The 21,479-nt window shown below is 42.1% G+C and overlaps 1 protein-coding gene across 3 annotated transcripts; it reads left to right on the top strand.

Annotated features, from left to right (window-relative positions):
* Window positions 1-1,929: 1,929 nt before the first annotated feature.
* On the top strand, window positions 1,930-19,828 carry LOC306706750 (cyclin-Y-like; the record flags this gene model as incomplete). Of its 3 annotated transcripts, XM_079173932.1 has the most annotated exons (11): window positions 1,930-2,083; window positions 14,589-14,663; window positions 16,163-16,180; window positions 16,469-16,503; window positions 16,805-16,899; window positions 16,996-17,031; window positions 17,179-17,236; window positions 17,459-17,578; window positions 18,095-18,261; window positions 18,819-18,981; window positions 19,712-19,828. In XM_079173932.1, 11 exons carry the CDS (start codon window positions 1,930-1,932, stop codon window positions 19,826-19,828), a joined length of 1,038 nt encoding a protein of 345 aa, XP_079030058.1. The 3 variants fall into 3 exon arrangements, with proteins under 3 accessions (XP_079030058.1, XP_079030057.1, XP_079030059.1); XM_079173931.1 differs by lacking the exon at window positions 16,163-16,180; XM_079173933.1 differs by lacking the exons at window positions 14,589-14,663; window positions 16,163-16,180.
* Between the last annotated feature and the right edge of the window lie 1,651 nt (window positions 19,829-21,479).

The raw sequence follows: 21,479 nt of genomic DNA, 5'->3' as shown, positions 1-21,479 counted from the left end.
CCTTAAACCCACTGCATGTATCATCTTTCCCCTGCAGAGCCGAAGCGTTGCAGTGTGGGAGGCTCTTTAATATTTCATTTTGTTACCTCTCAAACATCTTCATGGCCTTTGGTCCAGTTTGACTGGAGTGGAAATTTCCACCGAGAGACTAAACTGCCTACCAGCAGCGAGCAGAGGCCTACTGCCTTGACAACATGAACTGTGCTCCACTGTGGCGGCTTGAGGAGGACCTCTGCTGTCCGACACACACTACTGCAACAACAAGCTCCGATCCTGGAAACCAAACGATAACTGTGAGATGTTTCGTTGGTTTAACTTAAGAAATGGTAGTTCCCTTGCCGCCTTAAAATTAGCAATGAACAGAACTCGTCCTGAATGTTCAATTTCAATTAAAAAACTGATTTACTTTCACCGACTGCATGAAAATATGGCGAAGTTGAGACATTAAGTTAATGCAACTGTACTCTACTGTTGCATTTGTTACCTCAGTAGCAGCAGTTTTTGTTGTTCTTCATTCCACCAGCACCTTCTAGATAAAAGAGGTCTGTCTCACTTCAACATGCACAAAATCATATGTCTGCCGTGGATAAGGCCTCATTTGAGCCCTCATTGTGCTTTAAACAGAGTGCGCCTGAAACCTGCATCCAACAACACACAACCCTGGCCCTTTTTCGTTGCTTATACAGCGCTACCCATGTCACCTGGCAGTCCAGGAGTGATCTCTATTTGCACGATTCATTCAGGGGAAAAAATTCCCCTAAATCCTATTGGACCTTTAATAATAAAACCATACATAATGTAATACCATAGATTGACCAGCAGATGTCAATATTTTGCTGCTTTGGGCCCCAATAGTACAACCATCTAGGTGAGCTCGTTGGCAAGCCAAAGAATCCTGGAAATGACTGCTATCTATATATCTTTTGGGTCCTTTGCCAACTTGATGTCTTCTTTGAGTCCACCCACTGACAATGAGATTTATTTCAACACTATAGAATCTCTTAAGGGCACTTAAAAAAGTATCCACACCTTTTTGACAGCCTTCCCCCAACGCATAATTAATTAACTCTGTGAAACCTTGACCCACATCATAACCTTTCCTTAATGGACTATAGAACCCTTTAATATTAACTTATATCACTCTCTCTGTTTATTATCTCTCTATCCGCGTGAGAGCACGTGATTCTCGACATGAACATAAACAGGTCCACCATCATCTGTCTACTATTACAGGTTGTATCTAAGATTTAAATGCGCTTTACGGAAGTTTGATTTACTCACTTATTTGATAGCAAAACACAAGTTGCCAAACAATAACCCATCTAATGACTAGATGAATAGATAGACGTGGATGAATGAAAACAAAACAATAAATAAATCCATATATATCAGCTTCATCAGCAATACATCATGGAATCATTGGTGTCACCCGTCCTCTTATCTTCTCCGCTCTGTCATGTGTAAACACCCACTTGAACCGGAACCTTTTCTCGGGATTTGCAGCCCTCCCTTGATGGTCTATCGCCCTGACGGCTGGCCAGCCAGCCCCACACACACACCACACACACACACACACACACAAAACACACCACACACAGACACACACACACCCCTGTGGCTGGAGCAGCAGGATGCGTCCTGCTACACGATGCCTGGGATAGCAGCGGCAGGTCGGCCCGTTACAATCATCGGCTACAACCGGTGGAAGTGACATATTCATCCCCCGCGCGTCAGCCTACTCCGTGGACACCGACCGTTGCCGGGATCCGTGGGCGCTGCTGTACGGATGCACCCCGTGCGCTCTGGTGATCTCCGGTGACCGGCTCGCCCCGGTGGAGTTGGCAAACCCTTCGTTTCAAGTTCCCATTTCAGCGGGAAGGAATTGTCCACGCCACATTTGAGGGGTGGTCGATAAGAGGGGGAAGAAAGATGGGGAGCACGACCTCTTGCTGCGTGCCCTCCAGCCCCAAGCTCCGCAGAAATACCCACTCCCGGCTGGAGTCGTACCACCAGGAGTCGGAGCTGAGCAGGGAGGAGACGGGATGCAACCTGCAGCACATCAGCGACCGGGAGAACGTGGACGGTAACGATATAAAGAGTGTTTAGGCTGTCACCATGACATGTGAGAACAATAAGAAACAAACACAGGGATAAAGTTGTATGGTAACGGTGTACTACAGCGCGCACAGACATACGGGAGACTGGGGGGAATAGTGAATATACAGTATATCTATATCTTTTTTTTCATTTTCTTTCATAACTCATAGACTACTTGAAACACATGATTCATTCTTTGATAAGAAAAATATATATATACATATATTATATTCACACTTTGTCAATATCTAGTAGTGTTTGAACACATTTAAAACATTATTTTTATACCCCAAAAAAGACCTTTCTAAAATGCAATTTTACATTTCAATTGAGTGAAATATGTTACGTCAACCCACTCAAACAATGTGTTTACATAGGGCCATGTGGCTCGGGGGCAATTGTGACACAGTGACTGTATTATGGTGATTGCTAGTGAAGTGTATGGACATATGGATACCATATGATTTAACTAATAACTGAATGAAATACAACACAATTGTGGATAATGTCTTCAAGTCACCAAAACATGACACAAGGACACTTTCAGAAGACAAGCAGCAAACAAAATGAAACTTTAAGACAATACTGAATACCAGATCCACTGTTATATGTGAATATTAAACTAAATATAAGCTGTATATTGTAGCCTTGGGACACTACATTATGGGCAGAAAGTAGTATTTCTAATAGAGCCACTACAGCCTTCAAAATAAGAGATCGTTCATTTTTAAAATCTTGGGTGATCACTCTTGACCTCTCCAGTGAGCTCTATTAAATCTTCTCATATCGCTGCTGCCTCTGTTCACACTCATCTCCCTGCGATATCCAGCGACCGGCGGAAACATGTCAGCCATCGGTGCGGCCGGGCACATGGAAGAGTCATGTGTGTGTATTTTCACTCCCATGTGTCCTTGCAGGCTGATGTGCGGGCAGCGTCCCGTTCATGAGGGCAGACTCCTTTGTGCTGCTCTTTGTTTTCAGCCCGAGCCTGAAAGAAAATGCAGCTATGGAGCGCAGCCCCCTCCATTCACACACGCTAATATGCATTACAATTGACCCATTCACACTGGAAAGTGTCTACTAAATGGGTTGCTTATTTTCAGCCGACAGCCGACCATTGCATATGAATGTTTTTTCTCAGAAGCTGTATACGACACCTTTTATCAGAAATTGTGACTCTTTCTATAAGGCCAGCATGATTGGAAATTTTGTGTCGCATAATCCAGCGTCAGCAAGTCTGCCTTTATTGTAAGCCAATAGTTATTGGGCATATCCCGTATTTTTCTAAGTGTATCAACATATCGACTCATTTAAGAATTAGATCTTGAGGTAATAGAGTCCCGGAAGTTACCATCGCACTGGTTCCCTCGACTAAAAACAATATAATCTTCACAAATGAACACTACTTGTATGATTTCTGAAGCGTAAATGTAATCACCAGAAGTAAAAAGCTAACGTTAAAGGTCAAAGGCGGACATGTGTTTGTGTGATGACGTTTATTAGTCTTCATTAGCCTTTTGTTATAACTGCCCCCCCCCCCCCCCCCTCTTTTCTACTATTGAACACAGTGTTATAAAAACCTGCTGCTCTTCTTGGCTGCATCACTGTCTCCCTGATGTCTTTTCAAGAACGTTGTAGAAATGGGACTGAAGGGAACACGTTTGAACTGCCTTTCCTTGAAGGCATTCACGGTGTTGCTCCTGACGAAAACGACTGAGAGAGGAAAAAAAAACAAAAGCTTGAGAGAGAAGTTCAAACCTCCGAACAGCTGTCGAATCGCTACATAAAAGTAGGTGTGACTGCCGGGCTTGTTTTTTGCAGTTAGTTGGGTGTTAAAACTAAATCTGGCCCAGTCTCAGGACGTGATCTCAAAACAGAAAGGCTCATGCGTCTGGATTGTTTTTTGGACCAAAACTCTACAAATGTACTGAAAGTGAACATTGGACACTGTCTTGCTGACCTTCAGCGCTGATTACACATGAATAAACTGTATTATATTATATATGTATATGTCTTCACTGTCTACTACCAAACAGAGTGGATCCCTGTACCTGCACCGTCAGCATGGCGGGGGACCTGTGTTTTATTGATCAGTGATGTCATTTCCTCTTGTAAACTTGAGGAGTGTATGCCACTTACATGTTGTATGCCATTGTGATTGCACTGGAGTGCTTTGCGTTATGGTGGGTGCTTATGTTCTTCATATTATGGCCACAGTGTCTTTGGCAGGGCTGGTGTCATGGCATTGGGAAAGTCTTGGATCATTAACTTTTAATGGGATGCATATGTTGCCAGATGCTCTCCAACCAGAGCGGAAAAAGCGACATGAAGAAGTTTCAAAGACGGGTGATTAACAGTCGACCGGCGCTTCTTGACGTGGGCTGAAGACGACTCGTGCTGAGAGGCCGTCTGTCTCGGCGGCGGCGCGGTGATTGAAACCGCAGCGTGTCTAATGTGTCGGCTCTATTATGTTAGTTCACAGACAGTACGGTAGATGGAGATTAGTGGGCTTTCATTACGGATTGCACCATCAGAAAGAGTCTTCACCCCTCCCAAAGGAAAGCCCAGAGAGGCAGCTGTGAGCCTGTGCCAGAGCAGATAGCAGCAGCCACCGGGGACGCGTGGTTGCCAAGAATTAACGCCTCAATTTAGAGTGTGACGCGCTGCTTTCAAAGACATCATCTGCTGCTAATTGAATGGGTGTGATGTAGTACAATTCAATTTTGACCCCAGTAGAATTTTTCATATAGTGGCAGCCAATTCTGCCCACAGAGAGGTTGACCAGTGTCATGGCCAACGCAATGGCAGGAGTATAGATTTTACGTGAGAGCACGGGGGAATATTTTTCAATGAATCTATTGATATGGAACACCAAAGTACACCTTATCAAGAGTTTGCCTTTTTTATTTCAAAATTGAATTAGAGGATACACCCCTTGAGATGCACCATCTCATTCTCAAGGGGGTCCTCAGGCACAAAACATGGAAGTTAATTAACATTTTTGAGCTTTAACAATAACAATGGTGATAAATTAAACTATTCAGCGACACAAAACAGAGCCCCCCCTCTATCTTATCCCAAACCCCACCAACATAAGATGGAAGTCATGAACACAGTGATCCTTTGGACAATTTAGAAGAATGGAAATTGTCTAATGTCTTATTATTTCTTGGTGTGCCCATATTTTCTCTACCTTTTCTTATTCTTTTGCTACATTGTTGTCAACTGATTGGTTAGTTTTTCTGCTTCTTGTTGTCATTTTGTGTTTTTTCTCATTATGTTGAGGGACACAAATCTTATTTTTCATCATTTGGATTTTATGCAGTCTTAGGTGTGTGCAGTCTTTAAGTTTAGAAAATAGAATTTAAATAGTGAAGCCCATTCAAACATACCAACAACCATGGCCATAAAAATGCCATCAGAGCACAAACAATTGATTGTTGAGCAGCGTATTAATCCTGATGATGCCATTTTCAGTCGACTAGCGAGGAGCAGGTAACTCAATGCTTCTTTGTCGATTAAAGAAATGTGCTTTTATAGAATTGTTACTTTATTAAGATGAAAACAACATGCATAACTTCGGAGGTCTCATCCAAACGTGTCGCAGTTTTTTTTGGACATTTCTTTGGCTTTAGTGCAGGAAGATGGTGTCTTTATTCTTGAAAGCTTTCATTGGCTCTCAATAACAATTTCTCCCCTACAATTTGTTCAGTTTGAGATATATTTGCTCGTAATAATCATCATGCAAAAAGGTTGCCTGAGGACGTCCCTAAGAGTCTTTCCAGCTGCTTAGAGGGGAATTATTATTTATTGTTTGGACAAGCTGTCGCACATAAAAAGGTTAACAGGATTTAAGGAGTCATGGGAAACCTCAGCGAGTAAATAGTGTGATGTGTTATTTTTGGAAGGACAGCTCTAACTGCAGTATCACTTCAGTCAGCTTTAGTAAAACATCAGCATATTGTATCTGTACAGACGCTTCCCCGCCACGCATTCACAGCACACAGTTGTGTCTCTCTAGTTTGAACTATTACGTCACTATTAGAGTCCTAGAACGACCTCCCAGAACCCTCTGTTTTTTAAGAACAGATAATCTCCTCACTGCATAACACCATTACAATAATTTCACTGGCCTGCGGCCTTGAAGTGTTGGCAGAGCTGTAACGCTGCATAGAGTTTCAGCAGAAAGCTTAGTTTGCACGGCTCTCATATTGTCATGAAAGGTGCAGTTATTTTGTCAGCATGTGTTTTCATTCTTTGACCTGAAAGGATAAGCTTTTTTGAATGAGAGTATAACTTAATAGACTATTTCACGAGACTGTAGTTGGATAATTGCACATTTCTATTGGTGAACACATAAAACCCAACATTTTGAATATAAATATAAAAGTTGACATATATATTACGCTGGGGTAGAAGGAAAATTCTGTTTAATGGAGAGACACCAACTGACTGGCCCCCCCCCAGGAGGTAGAAGATGGATGGAGATAAAGAGAGACGTAGCCGTCATATGATCGGCCTCTCTTTGACAAAGCCCACTGTGTTTCTCTCACTGATGACTGTTCCCTCTGTGAGGCGTCGTGCATCAGCTGAGGCTCTTCTCTGTAGGTGCAGTGTGTGGAGGGGTGCTCCCCCAGTGTTTTGGAGCAAAAGTCGGTTGGTTTGGTAAACCTTGTTTTGTGATAGTTTGGATAGCTGGATTCAAAGTTGCTAAATGTCAAACTTAAATGTTATTTATTTGATGTGTAGGTGCATGTGCCGTAACTTCCAAATGGATATCTTATGTTTGAACTTAAGCTCTTGTTTATTCCCCTCTTTATTGGGTTGACTTTACTTGTGAAGTTATAGTGCGACATCTACGATCACACGGCTTATCTTTCATCTTTGCATAATAGATCAAGAGGAACAGGGCTGTGCAGCTCACATTGGAAATGTAAAACTGATTCCTCGTAGTCATCCACCTTTGTTTTTCTCACTTTCTTGGCTTCTCATACTCTTTGAAATGCACCAGTTTGAAATGATTCTGATCAGAAGACACTCTGTCCTCAATAGAAATCTCAGACAATGGCACCTTATCTCACCTGTACCCGTTCACCCCAAATTGAGAGCAGGTGTGTAGATAGGTGGCTAATCAGGTGGTGCGTTAGGACCGAAAAACAAACAGGACAACTGGTGTGTTTGGAATGACTGGAGAGGTTAGTGCTGCATTGCAATTAGTCATATCATGAATATCATGAATATCATGAAGAGGTGATGTGGGGAGCCGTGGAAGCTGAACATATTTAACATATTTAAAGCAACAGAGAGGATGTTGACATTTATGCAGAGAGAAGAGAGGGGGATGAAGCATGTTGCCACGACAGACGGAGCGCATCCTAATGCTTAACATGTACATAAACACACATGGGCAGGTCATTTTCATTCAGTGTCTCGTTCATGCTGCACAGTGCCCCACCCCCGCTTTCTTGTTTTCTTCTTATTTCATTTTTTTTAATCAGCTGCTCCTCATCTGCTCAGAGCCGGCACATCGAACAACGTGTTTGGTCACGCGGTGTTATCCTTTTCATCCAGATCACGGCACCGCATGTCACATGCATGACAGAGGACACAGGTGTGGAAATAAGGGAGAAATGTACAGTATTTTAACAAGCCGTGTGTGTGTGCCATAAAGCACTTTCCAGAGCAACAAAATTGTGGGCCTCGAATTAAGTTAAAAGATCAAAACAAAAAGCTAACCACATTGCTGATTCCAGCTGTGTTTAGTTTGGTCCAGGGGGGAATAAAGTAATGCAACAGCATTTTGCTGAAGTAGCACAATGCATTTAATTATTTCCACTGTAGAAGCCACATCAAGCCCTACTACTGTTTTTACAGCAGCAGCAGCAGCAGCAGCAGCCATGTGTTTCACCAGGGGCAGCAGACTGGCTCCGCTCACCACGTTGGCAGAGAGGAAACCGCTCTATTAAAAGTCTGAGCTGGAAAAAAACAAAATCAATGGTCAGAAAATAGATACTTGTGTTCTTCTTCCTTTGTTGTTGATGGATTATTCCTTTCAGGGTCAGGATATTCACAGCAGCGGTGCCTCGTTTGATTTATTGACTATTAATGAGAATAATTTGCTCCCCAGTCCAAAACCAAGACCACCTCATCTCACTAATTATCACTTCAGAAAGTCACGTTGGCTTTGAGCTGTCGAGGCTGAAAACACTTAAAAGACAATCTGATTTACATAACTAAAGACTATATTACAGGAGAGTGTCAGTTCTGACTGCTTACAAACAAAAGTATGAGTCATCCGACCTGGCCCTGTGACCCTGGTCCAACCCGTTGAAGTTCAGTACACCCAGGTAGTACTCAAATGTTTAATCTCTCTCTCTCTCTCCTAGTTGTACTCAACACTCCCCGCTACAAGTTCAAAAGTAATCAGAAATGTTTTCCTCATCTCATCCCATAGTGTGTTTTTTGTAAAGAAAAACAAAAATCCCCAAACAGCTATCTTTCAGCCAGGAGGCCGCTGTTCGTTCGTAACTTGCGTACTTCAGTAACGGCACATCGGAAGTTATTTTAACCCAAATTACGATCTATTCCTAAACCTATCTAAGTAGTTTTGTTGCCTAAACCTAACTGAGTTGTTTCCTGTGAAGTTCATTTTGAAAAGACTTGACACGTGTTGCTGGCTTTCTCGTAGGAAAACGCCCCAAAAAATGACTTTTGGTAAGATATCATGTGAACCGTTGTATAAGGATACGTTGATACACCACCTAGAGGCGCTAAAGGAAAAATAATAATTAACTATTCCTGATACGGGTCCCGTCATAAATACAGATTGGAAATAAAATTAGATTACCGTCATAAGTAAAAGATCTTGTACTAGCAGAAATGGTCATCTAAAAGAAGAAGTGTATGTGATCAGTGCTCTTCCTTTCTCGCACCAGGCATTTGGGGCCATGTGTGTGCAGGTCAGTTCTATTTGTATAAGCTGGGTCCGTTACCGCTCAAGGCCTGGGATCAGTGTGTGTGTGTGTGTGTGGTTATATGTGTGTGTTGAAACAGTATAAGGGGGCTAGGATAACATCCTCCCGTTGTTTGACGGGTGACATGATAATGAGGATGGAACAAATGTGCAACACTAGCAGTAGGGCCCAACAATTTTAAACTAACGTTATTAATCTCTTTCTGACCTAAATGTATTCTTATTGTAATATTCAATACATAAATTGTCTGAATCCTGCAAAGCTACAACAACCAATGCCATCTAACTAGACCTCTAGCATTTTTACCTTTATCAGGATGACATATCAGAAGTCAATCAACATACTCACCATAGATTTAGCATAACACACATTTGAAAGGAATCCAAACGTCTCTGTAAAATGAAACCAGCATAGATTCATAAGCATGACTGAACAATGAATATGTTCGTCGACTGCATGGGAGCGAATTAGGGTTCGTGCTCATCCACAGACTCCAACAATAACACTGGGATCACGTTCACATTATAGATGAAACTCAAACAGTTTCCAGAGGCAGAGCTGCTCCTGAGGCGGAAATAATCCCAGAAGGCAAAGCCTGATAATTTACAATACAAAAAAAGAACCGTAACTAAAGTTTGAATTAAAAAAAATACAAAGATGTTTTTGATTCATTTGTGACTGTAATTGCTATCTTACCCAGAAAGTTAGGCTAGCTTGACGTCAACTGGGCTAAACTAGCTAAGGTAAAAGTTCAACACAAGATACAGTAGAGGAAACTAATAGCAAGCGTGGTAGAAACTGATTTTATGGCTAAAATGTTTGCTAACACACATCCAATCCGGCCAACATTTGGCTCATAGATGCTAGAAGGTCCATTTTGTTCACCGGCTAGTTTACTTTGCGTCTCTGCCAATGGCGTCCTGAGCAGATATTGAAGTAATTCTCCCTGTGTGTGTTGTAATCCGAGCGTCTCTGTGCAGTCCGGACTTGTGTGCATGTTAGTCCCAGTATGTGTGCCCCACTAGCTAGCTAATCGCCGCCGCTCTGACCTGCGCTCATACGGCGATGCGTCGTTCCGAACCCATGGCGTTGTTGCGGAATCTTAGCGCCCACTCAGGTTAACAATGTTAGCTCTGTCAGCACTGTTTGCACTGTTTTTGCTGTTAGCACCGTTAGCTCCTAGCAGCTGGCTCATCGTGTGGAGGCAATCCCTGAATCATTGATAGGCCTATGCTCAGAATTTTTTGATTTGGTACCATTAAAGTTTGAGATGTAGGTCACATGTGAAATTGTCCATCTGGCCCTTTTAGGCATTGAAGTAAAATATTGAACTTTTTAAAGTTCTGTACATTGTAAATTTCAACTTCACAATCTGAAAATCTAACAAAACCCTGAAAGACGTTTGAATGTCATCGAGCTAAAGTAAATAATTGGGAAAACTGGATAAGGTTAATGCAGCCTCAAAACAAAACAGATTGTGGTAACAGATAGCAGCGCCATGTTGCTGAGGCCGCCACTTTTAAGGACAAAGACACTGACGCAGCAAGATGCTTGAAACAAACAAGACACAGAATACAAACTGCAAAATCTGCCGCTTGTCCTCCAGCAGCCCCGTGTGCTGCCTAATTAAAAAGGTTTCAAGGACATTTTAAAATAAACACAATATTAGAAACGCCATAGTGCAATTATTGATTGAGCCGTTAAGAGCAGGGTGCGCCCGTTGTTAATTCATTATGTAAGAGCAGTGAGGCAGACAGGTAGGCTTGATAGCTTCTCCTGTTTCACTGTGCAGATGCTGACCGTGAGTCTTCGTTAAAGTGTACTGGAGGTGCCGAATATCACATATCAACACTCGACACCAGCTGGTGTGCACTCTGGGAATTCCACTCGGTAGGCCTGGATTTGCATATGGACAAGATATTGGGTCTCTTATGGGAATTCTACATCATGATAATGGTTTAATGGTTAAAACATTTGTTGTTTTTGTGTTGTGTACGTGCTTCATACATTGAACTATTTACATTTTTACAACCTCTACTTACAGCGTCTCCTCTTCTCAACGCACTGTGATCAGTAGCCTGCAGTTTAGTCGAAGTTTCACAGAATTTTCGTCACGTGATTGTTGGTCTCAGCAGAGTCAATCAGGGCTTCCTACTTGCCCTGAGTAGCGCAGAATTTAAAGTTTTTTTTTTGGTTTCGTTTTCTGACTGAAGCGTTCGTTGCACATGATGTATTCAAAGAATGTTGGACAGATGAAAATCTGACGATAATGACTTTTTTTTTTACAGCTTCTGGCTAAGACAAACGGTGTAGTGTTGGCGATTGTTTAAAGAAAACATTCTTTTCAATCCCGCGGGCGGGTTTTAGGGTTCAGAGGGTACCAAAAAACCCTGTTGCTGCTGTTGAAAAAAAGCTGAAAGAAAACATTCAAAAGCTTAACTTTGCTACTCTCATACAGGCTTACAAAAACTCCTAACACACACACAGGCAGCTATTTTCTATTGTAGACTGAAGTGCAAAGCTAAGTCAGCTCTGTGTGACTGGCAGCCTTGACTCTTGTTTGACACGCGTGTGATATATTTGACACATCGGTGTCACCTGACAGAAATGATTCCACAGTGACGGGAACTGGCCTGTGTTCGTGTTTGTGAATCCATTAGAAAGAAAACAGGTTATCTGCACATGCAACTTCCTCGCAAGTGTTTAGATAAATGTGTAACATTAGACCAGAATGCTTCATTGTTCAGTCAATTGGGAATCCTTCATGTTGAACCCCAAATGAACACCAGCTCAGCTCCTGTTTAAGCTCCAATATGAGAACGTGTTGAAATCGGCCGGATGCAGCGATACCCCCCGATTACTGTTGCATAAGGTGCTAAACTGTCACAAGTCTAATCCAAGCTCAGTCCATTCATCCTGGTGGTGTAAGCAGGGTTGACTGTGTTCAGGTGGAATTTGGGTTCAAATGAGTGTATACACAAAAGAGTTTACACACCAAAATCTACCAGAATGCTCTTTTCATTCTGTTTGTCAGGGGAGTGAAATGCACAGATGTTTCAGACAGGCCTTCTGTAACACTTCACCAATCATCACCAGCAGGTTTGTCAAGTGGCTTTAGGTGTCTTCAGGGTTGCCTCACCAAAACTCTCATTCCTACTGTTAAACAAGAGTCCACACACACATTCACATTCTATCTATTGTCAATTTTGTTTCACATACATTACATTTACACATAAAAAAACATATTAGTGGGAGCTATTATTCTAGTTATTCTTAACAAATGTTCAGATTATATACTGGGGTACACACTCACATCCGTGAACACCCATCAGTCCCACAGCCCTCTGTGCTGGTATTCTGTGCTATGAAGCAAAGTAGAGAAACTTGAGAAACTAGCAAGAGTACGCTAGATTTAAAGAAAGTGATCCAACTGAAAAACCCAGCGCGGTGTTGCTAACTCTTTTCCAATAAAAGTAGCTAGCAGCACTAGCTCCAAAAGTCGTTACATTTAGCGAGAAAGTTGGCAACGGCGGCGGCACTGACAGTCCGTCCCTTCAGGCCTCCCTTCAAAGCCACTCCCCCGAAATTATTATTATAAACGTCAACATTTCAAAATGAACGTAAACACTGGACATGGCTTTCGTTGGTACCATAGACTGTATATAAGAAGTGGACGTAGTCATCGTGACGTCACCCTTTTTTGTTTGTGGATTGCCTTTTTGCAACCAAAAGGTGTCGCCCCCTGCTGGTCAGTGGAGAGAATGCAAGTTTTAAGACACTTCCGCATTGCCTTCACTCTTCAGAACCGGAGGTTGCTGCCCGGTTGGTACTCACAGCTGTCAAGCTAACAGCTTGTGGAAGACTCCGGTGACGCACAATGAGCAAGAAGGCGGGTGGATAGCTAGACAGTCAGGTCGGATGGAATGATAACTATTTTTTTTTTAAGATTACCAACCCTAGCTTTAATATTTCCATTCAGAAAACATGTTTCTGCTGTCAGTCACAAGTGTTTAATCTTTTAAAAACAAGACTACTCTGGGAGTTTGAAAAACAAAACAAAATCTTTTTGTTAATTAGATAAAAACCAAGCGGTTTTGGAAATGATATCTTGACTAAAATGAGTGTGGTGAAGGTCATGTTGTTGCTATGCGGAGCCACGGCAAGATTCATCTGAATACAGCCTTCAGGCTGGTCCGGTGGTTGGAAAGAGAAGCCTGTTTGTTAGCACACTTCTGTTACAGCTAACAGCAGTGGTATTTATTTTATTCCCTTACAGACAGTCGTCCCACAGCAGCTGCTGTCGCCGAGACAGATGATCGGCCACGCCGCTCCCCGAACGTCTGCATTGTGATCAAATATCCTGGTTCTTAATCCGGGTCTGTTACAGTCATATCGTATCGGACTCAGAACATTTGGCAGTGCAAATCTGCATGCCGGGCATTTTCTGACGATGAGTGCACCAAAAGCTACCACTTTGCATGTATCTCACTTGAAGGAGAGCGCTGCTGGATTCCAATTCTCCAAATGCAAAGTTCAGGCCGGGAGTGCAAAATACTAAGGCTTAGACAACAGTGGAACGATTGGAGTCCATTGATTTCCTGAACGCCGTCGCTGAACACCCGTTTTTTAAAGGGTGTTGGCTGTGAAAAAGAGTAAAGGATGTAGCGGTTTCAGTTAACCACCGTTGTCTTGCAACTGTTGCCTGCAAGCAAAAGCATTTTTTGGCGTGCATGATGAGGGCTAATATATTTTGAGTGCTCCACTCGTGCTTCATAAGATGTGCACAGACACAGACGTGTATGTGACTCGTGCCCTCAGGCCACGATGGGAACATGAATCATGCCTGGGTGTGTTTGTGAGCGTGGCGGAACACACCCTTGCGCTTTGAGCTAAATGCCAGCATGCTAACATGCTCACAGATGCTAACATGCAACATCTTAGTTTAGCGTGTTAGTATGCTAACATTAGCTAATTAGCATTGCATACAAAGCTGAGGCTGATGGGAATGTTATTAGTTTTGCAGTTATTTGATCACACATATATTTTGTTTTATATGTTATATTTATCCCTATAACGTTATATTTATTTATGTACATATTGTTTGAGCATTGTTAGATCGGGCCTTAGATCCAAGAATTTGATCGCCAAGACTTCTTCTCACTAAAACAATGACAATAAAACACTTGAACTTAAAATCAAAGTAGGTTATTCATGTTCTGGGGACCTTGGTTTTATGTAACACATGTTATGGCTGAAAGTGTATGTTTAGAAATCTTAAAGGTGAAATTGTTGAGTCATTGGTATCGATCCGATCAACCCGCTCCAGACTTAACATGATCATTTGTTGCGATGATGAGGCAGTAAATATGACATTACGTTACATTGCTGCCTTCTCATAGAGAAAACTATTTATGTTTCTGCACTTACATTGAATGGAGATGACTATAGTAGTGTACTGTGTCTCCTGATCATTGTTCCCATTTCACAAAGTGACACGAATGCTTTGTGTTTTGCCAGAGTTGAACATGGAGTACAATCCATCGGACCATCCGCGGGCCAGCACCATATTCCTCAGCAAATCCCAGAACGACGGTGAGTAGCTCCGTTTTATGGGATGTGACCGATTTATCCGTTTTTAAATGTGTCTATTTAATGCAAACTAGATGTGAAGTCAATGTCACCAAGTTTGCCTTAGTTTGACATGCATGTATCACACTAAAAACACAGGATTATGAAATATGATGAAGATGATGAGGCTCTGGGTGAAAATAAAAAGATTTTTAGTGGAGTAATACTGAATAATTTGGACCTCTGATCCCAGAGCATGTTCTTTTGTGGCCAGCTGATGACTGCTAATTTATGCCGCTGCCCGGGGGCATCTGAATGAGAGCTTTCGCATCTTGTGGGGGAGTTCGTTCATCCTGTGACAGAGGAAATATTAACATGTTTTTTAGAGCCATAAACACCACAGCATGAGATCATCGCTTGTCTAAGAGGCCGGGGGAACAAACACAAAGACAAGTCAAGCTTTGTGATGTTGAAGCAGATGAAAACTGCATTATAAATGCTTTTCTTCCTGTTAAATGTAGTCCTTTGTGTCATACAGATATAAGATTCGGCATTGCATCATATTTAATATTAAATAATTACATTTTCTGCGCAGGCTTATGGACTTCTTCATTCAGAGAATTTGTAGGCATATACAGGACTGTCTCAGAAAATTAGAATATTGTGATAATCCCCATACGTGTGATTTAGTTTACTGAACCAAGCTGAGTGTTTTTCAAGGCTCAGGAAACCCTTGCAGGTGTTTCGAGTTAATTAGACGATTCAAGTGATTAGTTGAATACCCTACTAGTATACTTTTTCATGATATTCTAATATTTAGAGATAGGATATTTGAGTTTTCTTAAGCTGTAAGCCATAATCAGCAATATTAAAAGAATAAAAGGCTTGCAATATTTCAGTTGATTTGTAATGAATCCAGAATGCATGACATTTTTGTTTTTTTAATTGCATTACACAAAATAAAGAACTTTATCACAATATTCTAATTTTCTGAGACAGTCCTGTATATGCCATCTGATGAATATTCAGCCAACTACAAAAAAAACAAAGAATGAATGATGTCTGACATGAGAGGGATAAATGAATGAGCATCTTCAGATTATCGTTACTTGTCATTTGCAAAATTTGGTTTTATCTTTGGGGGAAACATGTAAGTGATCCACCCTCTGTTACCCATCATTTCTAACTGTTTATTCATTACTTTTAGCTAACCATTAGCTAACTACCTGAACTGTTTATCCATCACTTTAAGCTAATTATTATTTTGATGTGGTGTCACTTTTGCTGTTGCATCCCACACATCCTCTTCTGTGAAGTGTCTTATTTCACCCATAATGCATTGCTCGACAGACTATCTAAGTCAGTCTTGAATTAGTCACTGGAAGCTTCATGCAATAGGTAAAGTCTGTCTTGATGTTATATTTAGGAAAGACCAGAACTATTTCTATGTAACTGGGCCCTGCTGTCACAGACCCAGTGACTCGGCTGCAAACGGAATAAGGTTTTTGGTTCTCTTTTTTCAGAGGTGCCCTGCAGGAATGGTGAGTAGTCCTGAGTGTGACTTTGTCTCCCTCTAGTGGTGTAACAGCACATTTCTCTTCTGTCTGTTGAAGCTCTAACCTTTCTGCGTTCTAACTTGCTATTTAACCGTGCTCTCTCAACACTTCTATCCCACAATTAACGTTGTGAGGTGTGCTAACCCGTTGCTGTGTTTTGCCTCCTGTGATAGCAGCGTGTCTTACTGGTTGCTGGGTTTCGTATTTGTCTTTTTGCTGCTGCCAAAGCAGAAGAAATTGAATTTACTGACAAACCTTTCTTTCTGTCCGTAGTGCGAGATAAACGAAAAAGCCTCTTCATCAATAATGTAAGTGCACAGCTGTTACAATTCCTCTCCACGAATCTAAACCCATGTTTTGTTAAACCTCAAATTTACCAATCGAAATCAGCTGACCTTTATGATATTTTGAAAGGACTAAATGTTGTATACAAAGGAAGCTAGAAAAAAAGAACAACATGCAACACAAGAATGTGTCCCTTTGGCTGACTCTCATTCCCCCTGTGCACCCTGCTCTATGTGGGTCAGACAAAGACATGTACACTCTAATAACAGTCACTGTGTGTGTGTGTGTGTGGGTGTGTGTGTGTGTGTGTGTGTGTGTGTGTAGCATGGAACGTCGAGGCGGAAATACAGCTCCTGCTCCACCATCTTCTTAGACGAGAACACAGTCAGCCAGCCCAACCTCAAAAACACCATCAAATGGTAAAAAGCATGATCAGAAGATATAAAATGTATTCTCTGCAGTTCTAGTGTATTAAAGACATATTAACACATGTATTACTGTTTTGCTCTTCACAGTGTGGCCCTGGCGATTTACTACCATATAAAGAACAGGTAGGGGTACTACTACAGACACTGATATATTAACATTTTCACACTGCAGTTTAACCAATTTAACAGCGAGAAGCTTCACATTAAGTCTTATGTCAAAATTTGTGTTATTTAAAAATCCACAATTTCACTTTTTTCATCTCATGCCAGGGAAACAGGAGGAGGAATGCTGCTGGATATATTTGATGAGAAGCTTCATCCTCTTTCAGTAAGACCTAATTAGGTTTCATAAAACACATTTTGCGCAAATATCTGCATTATTTAGATTTCCGTTCGATTAGCCACCTTTTAACTTGTTAGTATTGAGTCAGTGAAGTCATTGTGCTTTTTAAATCTCCTCATTTATGTCTTTTTCTTAACCCTTCCTCCCTTCTTTATACCCAACTCTTTCCCTCCTCTCTTCACCTCTTCCCTCCATCTCTTCCCCCAGAAATCCGAGGTGCCGCCGGACTACGACCACCACGACCCAGAGCAGAAGCAAATCTACCGGTTTGTCAGGACGTTGTTCAGCTCCGCTCAGCTCACTGCCGAGTGCGCCATCGTCACACTGGTGAGATTCTTTTTACTCCCTCCATCCTCCTTCATTTCCTGGATCATAACATAAAACACAAATACCCAAATGTACATTCTGGTTGGTGTGTCATGGAAGAAAAAAATGAAACAAGAAAAAGCATTTCCCAAGTTTCTACAGTGAGGTGCGACCTGCCTCAAACCCTCACACTCACACCATCACATAGTTTCTGTTTTAGGCCCGAGGGGACATATCGCCCTGATGTGTTGAGACAAGCCAGGGATGTGTGTAAATTGGCGACGCTGAGACTGTGTATCCAAAAAAATACCATGTCGTCTGCGTGTGTCGGTTGGGTCTCAGAGGCCGGTGATGAATGCAGGATGTCATACATGGAAGAGTGGATGCATGCCTCCCGACACCAACACTTGTTAGGCCTGCAGCTAATGTTTTTCATAGCTTCTTAATTTGTCTTTTTTTTTAAATCACGGCCTATACTTGCTTTACTTTCATGGCCAGCTTTCAGTGACGTCCCCCTTTGTCCGCGTTGTTGCGCAGATCTACGTGGAGAGGCTCATGACCTACGCAGAGATCGACATCGGTCCGGGTAACTGGAAGAGGATCGTTCTGGGTGCCATCCTGCTGGCCTCCAAGGTCTGGGACGACCAGGCCGTCTGGAACGTCGACTACTGCCAGATCCTCAAGGACATCACCGTGGAGGACATGTGAGTTTATTTTAAGAAGCGGGATTGGTTTCTTCATGTGTAGGACTGTGGTTCCAGATTTATATTAGGATTAGGATGGGGGGTGAGCTCAGAGCCGGAACAAAAAGGGGACGACGAAGATGAATCCCTCAAAATTGTTTTCTTGTAGATTTGGTCTTAAATCAGAGATTTCATCACAGCAAGGACAAAAGATTTAAGGACACTGGATTTTGACCAGACTGGGACTGTCCGTGTTCACTCGGTTAAAACAGATATGTGAGCACTTATATATTGAGTGAGAAATCTTTTTGTCTTCATTTCTTTGTTATTGTTTTGGAAGGTAGTAACTTAACTTCTTTGACCCGGCGTTAAAACCTTCCAGTTACCAGGACTGGTCATGATCGCCTGGGAATAAAAAAGTGGGATAAAGAAGCTGGATAAAACGCGAGGACTTGTATTGATGTTCCGTAAATATTTGACATGTTGTATGGAGACATCCAGAAGGCCAGCGGTTCAGTCAGGTGATGTAGAAAAATCTTTTCACGGATGAAACCTCCAAGCTCACTCCTCTCCGACAGGAACGAGTTGGAGCGGCAGTTCCTGGAGCTGCTGCAGTTCAACATCAACGTGCCGTCCAGCGTCTACGCCAAGTATTACTTTGACCTGCGATCGCTGTCGGAGTCCAACAACCTCAGCTTCCCTCTGGAGCCGCTCAGCAGAGACAAGGCGCAAAAACTAGAGGTGAGGTGCTTCCAACCACTCCGTCGCTTCTTGTCACTTTCCTCACTGATACAATTTGGTGGCAATCTCAAGCAGAGATAAAGACGTAGAACATTGAGCAGATCGTTGCTAGTTTTTATTTTCCGTCTCACTTTGCAACATCCATCCTAGCATCACAGCAATGCAGAGTTCTCTGATTTCCATCAGGATTCTCTTGTTTTCCTTCCAACAGAAACATGCAATCAGAATAGTTTTAAAGACGCTATATTTACATTACAGTTCTACAAATAGTGTCTTTACTAAGATCCATCGAAGGCATGCTGTAAACAATAGTATGAAAGGGAAAACATGATCTTGAAATGTGCAAAATTTGAAATTCAGAGCTTATCTATCGGCTCTCAACGTGGCAATGGCTGAGCCGGGCCGCTCTCAGCTAACAGCGCTAACAGTGCTATCAACGGCAGCAGCGCAGACTGAGCTAACAGTGTTAACCTGGGGGGGGGGGGACTGGAAGATGGAAGCCGGCCTGGCTATGAAACCGAACACATACAGAGGCAGAGTGACTTCATTCTCTGCTCAGGCTGACGTTCCACTACATCTTTACATAGCAAATAGCTGTTTGCTGCTATATTAACGCTCTGCATTTTGAATTGTCACTTTAATGTGTTCTTTTAATCATCACCACAGAACGAAACTGTCAATACTGAAAGTAGAAGTCATAAGAAACCCTTTCCATGTCCTCTGTCTTCAGGCTATTTCCAGGTTATGTGATGACCGGTACAAGGACGCACGCAGAGCTGCGAGGAAGCGCTCGGCCAGCACGGACAACCTGTGTGGGATTAGATGGGTTCCTGCAATCCTCTCCTAACCACCGTGAATCTGCCATATACTGAACATTGGCAACGGCTGGATGAGAAAAACCCGAAAAACACACACGAGTGGAAACATACCAACACGGTTCTGTGCCGAGTTCAGACATTTCAGTTTGGATACCCAGATAAGACCGAGACGTGGATCTTGGCGGAACAGTGACCTGAGATCAGCTTGTGGACCTTCACACCGTGGATTCTGGAGGCAAGAAGGTGAAACCGCATCTGTAGTGAACGCCAGAGGGGTTTTCTGACTTCACACGATGCCTTTCACAGTGCCTCAACTGTTCTGATCATGAAGGACGGACGGTGTTTTTATATCATCTGTGCTTTGGACCAACTGAGAAAGTCCTGCGAGACGGTCTCGAGAAAACTTCCTATAGGACGTAGCACCGTGTCCTAATGTATCGACGCTCTGTTGAGTTTTCTCGGGGTTGTATCTATTTTAAAAGATGTAACTTGCCTTTGAGATGGTCCTGCAACTTAACAGCGAAGCGTATTATTTATTTTACTTTTATCATGTGAACAGTTGCAGCTGCCTGATTTCATAAACAGTAGTGCTGCACTGGAATTTCCACCGGTTATTTATTCCCTTTGACATGTCTTAGAATACCTGAAGTGTTAGCAAGTTTTCTCCTTTTGTGAATATTTATATTCAAGGTTTACAGTATTTCCAGCGTACCTCTCGATACTCAGGTAGTCTTCTCACGTTTTAATCTTCTGATTTCTTGCGATGCTCCTTCATAAATACTTTGGATTATTACAAAGAAAGTGACAAAGAACAACAGACAACAGACACATTCCTGTTTTGGGGACGTGAATAATCACACAATTACTTCCACTTATCTTTTTCAAGCTGTAACATGAAATAAAGGCTGAACCACAGCGTGTTGTCCAGAAGTTCTGATTCAGTGTTCATCAGACTTTGGTTTTGTCTAAACAGGACTTTGTCACGGTTGTGTCTTAGCAGTTTATCAAACATCAGTTTTCTATTTTAGAAGCTTTAGTAGAGTAAGCCCCCCCCCCCCCCCCCCCTCTGCTGACATCCAGTGGACATTTGAACATTGAGGATTAAACTGTACTTTCAGGTCGTATTTGTTCTCGGGCTAAACCATTTAAAGACATATCTAATTGTGATTATATTGACTAGTATTGCAGTTGCGATATGGTTTTGCAATATTAAAAAGAATGATCATTTTGTTTTTTTTCCCAGTATAATAGAGCAAAATATCACAACATTACGTCTACAGTGCATTTGGAAAATAAAAATGATCTCCATGCTTGTGCTCAACGGCTGCTTCTCCAGTGTCCTTATTTCCGAGCGGACCTCTTCACGGCCAATCAGTGTGATTGATGTTGATCATTTAACACACACTACACTCATGCGTGCATGTGCTCACGGGGTTAAAGGGGTTTCAGCAACTTTTTAAAACAATCTGTGTTAGAACAGCTGTTTTTAATTCCTGAGATGTTCACAGTTTGAAGTTAAAAGAATAGAAATTAAAAAAAAAAAATGATTATGTTGAACACACAACACATTCTAATTCTAATCTAATTGCTGCTGATAAACGTTCATGTCTTCTTTCTCTCACTTGTCTGAAAACTAGATCACGTAAACATAATTCTTTTGCAATTGAACTTTGTATAATG

This window comes from Pholis gunnellus, assembly GCF_910591455.1.
Source record: "Pholis gunnellus genome assembly, chromosome: 14".
Lineage (NCBI taxonomy): Eukaryota > Metazoa > Chordata > Actinopteri > Perciformes > Pholidae > Pholis > Pholis gunnellus.
The sequence above is the reverse complement of the archived record's forward strand: the minus strand, read 5'-3'. Positions and strand labels throughout refer to the sequence as shown.